At 36.4% G+C, this 8,086-nt stretch overlaps 1 protein-coding gene across 1 annotated transcript in view; it reads right to left on the bottom strand.

Moving 5' to 3' along the window:
* Window positions 1–8,086, bottom strand: part of MRC2 (mannose receptor C type 2) — an 89,719-nt gene that overhangs the window by 17,181 nt on the left and 64,452 nt on the right. Inside the window, exons 17-22 of the mRNA XM_032237791.1 lie at window positions 7,563–7,723; window positions 5,389–5,456; window positions 5,172–5,272; window positions 2,246–2,391; window positions 1,498–1,603; window positions 226–389 (exon numbers count right to left, since the gene is read on the bottom strand). Of these exons, the coding sequence (XP_032093682.1) occupies window positions 226–389; window positions 1,498–1,603; window positions 2,246–2,391; window positions 5,172–5,272; window positions 5,389–5,456; window positions 7,563–7,723 (746 nt within the window). The remainder of the gene's footprint in view (window positions 1–225; window positions 390–1,497; window positions 1,604–2,245; window positions 2,392–5,171; window positions 5,273–5,388; window positions 5,457–7,562; window positions 7,724–8,086) is intronic.

Genomic DNA, 8,086 nt, shown 5'->3' with positions numbered 1-8,086 from the left:
GAAAACACACAAAAGGCCATTTTTATGATTGACCAACTTCAAAAATTCAGAAGTCAGCATTCAAAAGCCGCATTCTAGAGATACATAAGGCATAGCCTTTTCTTCTGCAGTTTTTGGCAGGGAAGTCCAAACAGAAATTGCAATCCTGTTTGACTGAATATATTTCCTGTACTTTACTTAATCCAGAGCCTTCATTATGCTATTAGGAATAAAACTTCAACTCACCGGCTGATCACTAGCAATGGATGTTCCATATCCAGATGGTTCTCCAGGGGCCCAGTTCACATACTTGACAGCCTCAGATTCTACCCAGATAAATTCCTTCTTGGAATCATGGAGGCCAATCCATATATCAAAGGTCACATTTGGAAGAAGAGTTGTTATAAAAGCTGCAAGAAAGAAACAAAGGAATGGAAAGTGCTTGGTGTGCGATTAGAGAAAAAGCAATGAATATAGTGCTATTTTTCTAAATGGAGCTAAGAACTCAAAAGTTGAATTCCACTAGTCCCTCTATTAATGTTTTCCCCATTGTCCCAGAAAGTATTGCTGTCTTCCCCTGGCTTTGTTACCTCTGTTTCACTGCAATCCTTGATCAACATTCAAGATAAAGGAGAATTAAAAGCTAATAGATTTTATACATCATGAGCTTCATTGGCTGGCGTCAGAATACTATTTTAACATTGATACTGCCAAAGACATCAGCTCAGAATTGTTCAATATTATCTCCTCTGAATCTATGCTTGGACCATAGCATTAAAAAAGGCTTGCCCTGGACTGAAATGGTACTCATCCTGTCACTTTTTGGCATAGACTTGAGCAGTCTTTTGGTAATAATGAGACTGCTACAATTATTCTACAATTGTTTTGTTTAGAATAGACAATCTGTTAGTTTAGCTGTTCAACTGCTAACAAAAAAGCAGTATTTATATTTTCAGGGCCCTCTATTCTTTATTACTACTTCAGATATAACTGGAATGAACTCAACAAAATAAATTCTACTGTAGCAGAGAATATATCTGTTCTAAGCAGAATTAAGAGCAGTTTGGGAATAAGACAGATATCCCTACCAAAGACTACTAACTATGATGCTGAGAGGCAAAGAAAGAAACAGATGGATCTCTGCCTATCACACATTGATTTAAAAAACTATTTTTCCCTTCCTGTGAACTGGAACATTATTTATCTTAGTGTTCTGAAAATTCTGAATTGATACAGAAACCATTTTCAGTGGGACAGCTGTTACCAACAAGAAAAGCTTGCACTTTTGTTTTAGTTATTACTGAAAAAACCCATAGCCAATCATGATATTATTCCTGATTTCAGAAGAGATTATGCAGTATTGTGTAGTTGCAACGTAAGTTCTGCCCTTCTAGTATGTGCATGTAACCTCTCACCAAATGTACAAAAAGAACTTGCATTGTGAAGTCACCACACTAGTTTCACTATCTGCCTCCCTCACTCCCCATAGACACCCAAACACCCTTGGATAAAACTTACCTTGCTCAAGAAGGTTGGAGATAGTAGCCAATATACCTCCCTGAATTTCACATTTCTGTTTTGCCTCCAGCCATGTCACTTTTTCTTGATTATAGATCCTAAAGCACTATAAATGGTTTTTAACAACAAAGAGAAAGATTAAAAATCACGATGTGGAGGAATTTTTTTGATGCAGATTTATTTATAGTAATTTACTTTTGCTCCTCTTATTATTCCTCTCTCTAAAAACACTTTCTCTTCCTGCAACAACATAGTGAGATAGTATAGACCAGTGTCCCCCAATCATTGGGGCACCAGGGACTGGTTCCATGGAAGTTTTTCCGCAGATTGGAGGGGTGGTGGTTTTACGTTTTGGGGTGGGGCTTCACTCGCTTGTGTGGTCCTGTTTCTGGCATGCCAGGCCCAGTACCAATCCCAGGACCAGGGAGTGGGGACCCCTGATGTAGACCAACCAGTAACGACTTAGTGAACCATACTAGGATTTCAGTCAAAAGTCTCATCGACCATAGTTTACCATTTTACTGCACTGGCTCCTTGACTCATTTATTCTTATATGCTAAACATTAAGTAGCGAAAGGGCAACTCTACTCAGACTTTTTGGGAAGTGTCCTGAATAGGGATATTGTGAAGAAATAGTTTCAGTGTTCTCCACAAACCTTACTTTTCTTCTCACATATTCAGCTCAAACAGGATGCACAGACAGACATTCCTCTCAAATTGTCCCCCTTTATTATTTACAATAGAATACCTTATTAATGAACGCATGCCAGCCTTGGGCACAGCTGCCAGGAGCTGGTACAGGTAGCAATGGCAAGGAGGGCTGCACAGTGGTGATGTTGGTACGCTTGCAAATATAAGGCAGAGCTGTGAGGCATCTCTGGTCACCCCAGTCTTCTGCAGAGGATGGAGAAATGATGATGAGCTTCGTTCAAGGGATGTCAGAGCACAGTGGCCCTCTCAAAGAAACTGCTGTACTAGTAAATGTTACCAAGACTTGGTATTAAAATTCTGGCAGAGAAAAACTCAAAATATGAAAGTTGGGATGTTTCCTCTCTTACCTGCTGTGTCTGAAAAGCCATGTAGACCCACACCACTAAAATGAAATATAAATGAACGGAACTTTATAGACATTTCCATATTAATGGTTAATTGCATTCCAGTTGTTAAAAAAGAATATGGAAAGTGGGGAGAGAAGACACTATAGTAGTTTAATAGCAAGGAAATAAGAACAGAAAGGAAAGAAGTCTACCACTAGGGACATTTCTTTGAGTTTGGTGCATTGCACAAAGTTTCTCCATGGTGGATAAGAATACCAAGTTTGGCACTTTGCTAATTGGGAAAAAAAGCAAGAAAAAAACATTTCAAGCTTTTTATCATGGGATTAAAAAAAAATCTATTTTTTTCTTTATATTTGTTGAAATTGCTGCCTTTAAAAAAATCTACCTAGAAAGAATATAATGGAAACTGCAGTTCTACAATAACCTAAGAAATGTTCATAACAAAAGAGGTTACCCATGTTGAAGCTTTATATAAATAATTCAACAGTACCTAGAATGTGTGGGGGGGGGGGAGAGAGAGGAGCTCCATCTCTCATTATATCTACCATGGGTATGTTTTTCCCATTTGTTGAACTCATCAGTCCATGAAATCAAAGAGATTAATTGGGCAAGTACAGGTAATCAAGTTACGACCATAATTGAGCCAAACGTTTCTGCTGCTAAGTGAAACATTTGTTAAGTGAGCTTGCCCCTTTTGATGACTTTGCTTGCCATAGTTGTTAAGTGAATCACTGCATTTGTTAAGTTAGTAACATGGTTATTAAGTGAAGCTAGGTTTCCCATTGATTTTCTTTGTCACAAGTCCAAAAGCTGATCACATGATTCTGGGTCAGGGCAACTGTTATAATTATGAACCACTTGTCAAGCATCTGAATTTTGATCATGTGACCCTGGTTGGACAGTGGTTGTAAGTGTGAAAATGTGCTATTGTAACTTTGAATGGTCACTGAGTGAACTGTTGTAAGTCAAGGATTACTTGTAGTAATGCAACTTTAAAGTCTTAGAGATAGTTTGTACGCTAGAATTAATTAACTGCAATAGAAGAACCTTTCTCTGCACCTGATAAAACTCTCTTTGCCTTGATGACTGATAATTCAGTACAGATGAATTTGTTGGATTAGAAAGTTCTTGACCCCCACCCTCCTCCTCCATCGTAAGTCACAAGATTCTTCTTAAAAACCTTTAACAAGGTATGTTCTAAGAAAGAGGATAAATTACAGAAATCTCAGCAGCTGCTTTGTTTTGCTTTCTGAATCCAATGTATCTCCCAGATTCTTAAGAAGGAAACTTTCTCAGTCTCCTACACATATTCCCTGGGAAAACTGGTAAGAAGCTGTTCTATTAACTGATAGATAAGGAACATTTGGATGGTTAATTGACCTGTTGGATTTTTAGTGTTTAATTTCTTAATCAGTTCCTTGCAAAATATTCTCCCAATCTCTCCAGGTTGGAAAATGTTTATAAATTTTGCTTTATGCATTTTATACTATTATTTATTCAGACAATAATCAGGCGTAGGAGAAAACTGAGGACACTTGCATAATTTTGTATTGATTAACAAACAAGTCTAGAATATTGACTGGCAAATGGACTTAATTTCCCAATAACGATGGATGCCAAGGGTTTATTTTGAATCTGCAGACAAATGAACATTTCACAACTTTGGATTCTCCTAAACAGTAGAGAACATTTCTTGCAAGATCAATTTATTATCCTTCCATCTATTTTGCCATACAGCAGGTTTCCATGCTTAGAGTTGATTGAAATAGTTAAGCCATGTTCTACTTTATTGCAAATGTTATAGGAATCTATAGTGTAAATTATGGTTCTTTAAACAAGCCTTCCATAACATTCAGATGAATTCCTTTATGTTGCCCATAAAGTAGCACAATTTTGCACAGCTGCATATAGAATGCAGAAACAAATAATGATGCAAATTAAACTATCAACCCATCAGTCACTCCAGCTTCAGTATGTAATCTCCTATTGCTTTATGTTCATTTTTGTTTATTAATTATACAATTTTATATGTGACAACTTTTAAAGGATTTGCTAGTCTTCATTGCAGTAAAAAACATTGCAAAAATTCTGCTAAATCGTCTGGTCCCCCATCTGGAGCTGGGCCTGCTGCCAGAGTCACAACTTGGCTTCCACAAACATCATGGGAATATTGACATGATTTTTTGTCATGCACCAAGCACCAATTTCAGGAGAAGTATCAGGAACAAAGAAAGCAAAGAAATGCCAGAGTTCCCAAACTTTCCAGCTTTGCAGACCGTCTGAGTGCAGCGAGGTGGGGGTGGTTCCATGTAAGCAGTGGGCAAGTGTGGGCAAGTGTGGAGTTCCATTTGTGCGAGTGGTGGATGCACTGACCCACAACTCATGCAAATGGAGCTCACACTTGCCTGCTGCTTGTTCAAGTGAGGATGCTTGCCCATCTCTTCCGCAGCCCAGTTCCAAACAGCCCAAGGCCCAGTAGTGTGCTGTGGCCTGGGGGTTGGGGACACCCGTGTTACGCCATATGCCAACTGGCCAAAGACACAGTAAAGGTACTCAAGAAAGAAATCAATTATCATTTGGGAATGTTAAGCAATTCCATGAATATCTACTACTAACCTCGGCTAGCTGTCATGTACACACACTTCCTTTCTTTGCTGATAAGCTGTGGTTTGTCAGGTGCCCATGAGATGAAATTCAATAAGGAACCATCAGACCACCTGAAGGAAGTAAATGGCACAGAAGGAAGCTTTTATATTTTAAGCAAAGATGAAGCCATGAAATAAAACATTTCTAGAGCAGTGACAGGTGTTAATGAAGAACATAGAAAACTCACCGAAACCGTCCATCATTCTCATAGGTGTTTAATCCAGTCCACCAATGTTCCTCCTGACCTCTTGAAAACTGGTCAAGGATTGTATATATTGGCATTAGAAATATCATCGTGAGTAAGAGGGAGAATGAGAATAAGAGAACTAATCATTTCTCTCCAATGTCAAACTACCTGTTGTGACTAAAAAAAATGCCATCCTGGGCCTCCTTCTTTCATTATTCTAGCTTTTGATGAAACATGCCTTAAGTACTATTAAATAATTGTTGACACTGCTGCTTTCAATCACAAGTCCACCAATCTCTTTAAGGTTATTAATTCTCTATTATATTTTCAAGGATCAAACAACATGCTTTTATATAACCTTACATATGCCGCCTTGTATATTCTTGAAGAAAGGCAGAATAAAATATCAATTAAAGTTGGCCTGCAAATGCCCACAGATTCATTCTTAGTAAGCTTCAATCCCCCCTTAGCTTACCTATACATGAAGCCCTAACTGCACACAGCAAACTCTCTTATACCAAACCATGTTGTTTTGTCTAGCCCAGTATTTATTTAAAAAAACACTTTACCATTACCTACAAAAAAACCTCCATATTAAATCTGGCAGTCTTCCAGAGTTTGGCATTCTTCAGATGTTTTGAATTAAAACTTCTACTCAGTTCAGCTAGCTTGCCCACTGGTCTGGCTAAGGTTCTCATTGAAGCCATCTAATATGCACCTAATGTACAAGGCTAAATTATACAGTGTAATAGGATCACTTTATGGATAAAAGTTACCTGGCCCTTCCATTAGGAAAATGATATTAGTATTAGGATCATTCCAACAGCATGGTTTCATTAGTGCTATGTTCTTTGTAGGTACTTTTAAACATAGAATAAAAATAATTATGTACATTAATCCTTAATCCTTCACCTGAAAATGCCAGAAACTGAATCTGAGAACTTGTATATTCAAATCATGGGCTCATTTATCAATCGCACTGGAATGTAAAGTTCTCTAACACATCAATGGAAAAATAGCGTTCTTTTTTAGCTTAAAATAAGAAGTCAAAATCACAATTAGCCATGTTTGAATTAAAAGATGCATATACACTACACTTTGAACACTTAAACCTATTGGACTGCCATTATATTTATATCGAAAAGGGCTGTTAAAAACAGCACAGTTGAAGATGTAGTAAGGATAATGCTTCTTTAAAACATATGCTTCCACAATATTTTCTATTTACCAAGTTTGGCAAGAAAGTGGTGGATTGTGTAAATATGTGCAACAAAAGCTAATTTTTTGGGGAGGATAATGTTCTTTTGAACTCTAGTATATAGAATTTGGATGATGTACATGGATTTTCTATGCTCTTGCTATGGCGAGGACTGATATTGCATCATTGGAAAGATAAAGAGCCTCTTTTAGTCAATAGATTGAAGGCTTGATTACACTTACTTACAAGCAAATTGTTTATAGATGTATACTTGTATAGACAACAATAATGAAATATAGGATTCATTTATATAGAGTACATGTATATGATAACTTAAAATGATGCTTGTATAAATATATTAGTACATTGAATAATATTTGCATTAGTTTAGCAAATATGAAATTGCAACTATTTACTATTACAATGATACTATTTGTTTCTTTGTCCTATTTTTTCATTATTATTTTTGTTAAAGCACTTTTTTATATTGTTTTTTTCTCCTCTTTCTCAAAATAAGCCTTTCCAAATTATTATCTTTGTGTTTTTCTTTTTTCTTAATAATTAAAAAGCAATAAAAATTAATTATATAATATCCCATACAAATTTGCAAAATTAAGTTATGATACAGAGTGTTGTTTTTGATGTCTTCCTCCAGACCACCCTCCCATCCTACCAATCATCAATTATAATAGGCTGTTTTGGAAATGGATGTGTTATCAAGGGGGTAATTCATCCTCCACAGATTTTGTTTTCTAGAGGAAAGCAAAAGTACTTTGTCTTCTTTTTATAAATTTTTTCTGTTTCTTACAAGTTCTCCCATTTTTGTTTTTTCCGTAAAAGAATTGTTTTGGATGGATGGAAATGTCTTTTGATTGATCTTAAAACCCCTACAGTCCCTAAGACAACACAATACCAATTTGACTAATTGTATTTGACATGAATTCATCATATCATCGTATTTCAGACAGTGTCCTACCTTCTTCAAGTTTTGGCCCAGAAAATCCAATTCAGTTTGGCTATGAATTGACACCAAATCAGCTTGAAACCATGTGCAAATCCGTTGAGCCTGCACCCAAGTTGAATGGTGATCAAAGAACTTGTATTCAGCATCCTGAAACTTTAACCACTCATTACTCCCTGCAGAGAAAGGGAGAAAATAACTGGTCTGTTTTCTTTTTAGCTGTACAAAAATCAACGATACAGCAAATACCATAATCATCGAAGTAATCATTTCTTTTATTTAGCTAGGTACTCTTTCATTGTTTTGTTTTTTGTTCTCCTAAGAGAAGGGTTTAAATTCCTGAAATATTGGTGAATGAATAGGTTTCACCCAAATCCTATCAAGTTTCTGCTCATAAATTAATGTAGGAGAACATTATCCTCATTTGCATATAATCTTTATGAATACAATATTGACCACAAATTTCTTGCCATCTAAATATTGTTAGAGTATAACCCCATCCATCGCTATTGCACACAGTGAGTGGGATTGACTGGAAT

This window comes from Thamnophis elegans, chromosome Z, assembly GCF_009769535.1.
Source record: "Thamnophis elegans isolate rThaEle1 chromosome Z, rThaEle1.pri, whole genome shotgun sequence".
NCBI lineage: Eukaryota > Metazoa > Chordata > Lepidosauria > Squamata > Colubridae > Thamnophis > Thamnophis elegans.
The sequence above is the reverse complement of the archived record's forward strand: the minus strand, read 5'-3'. Positions and strand labels throughout refer to the sequence as shown.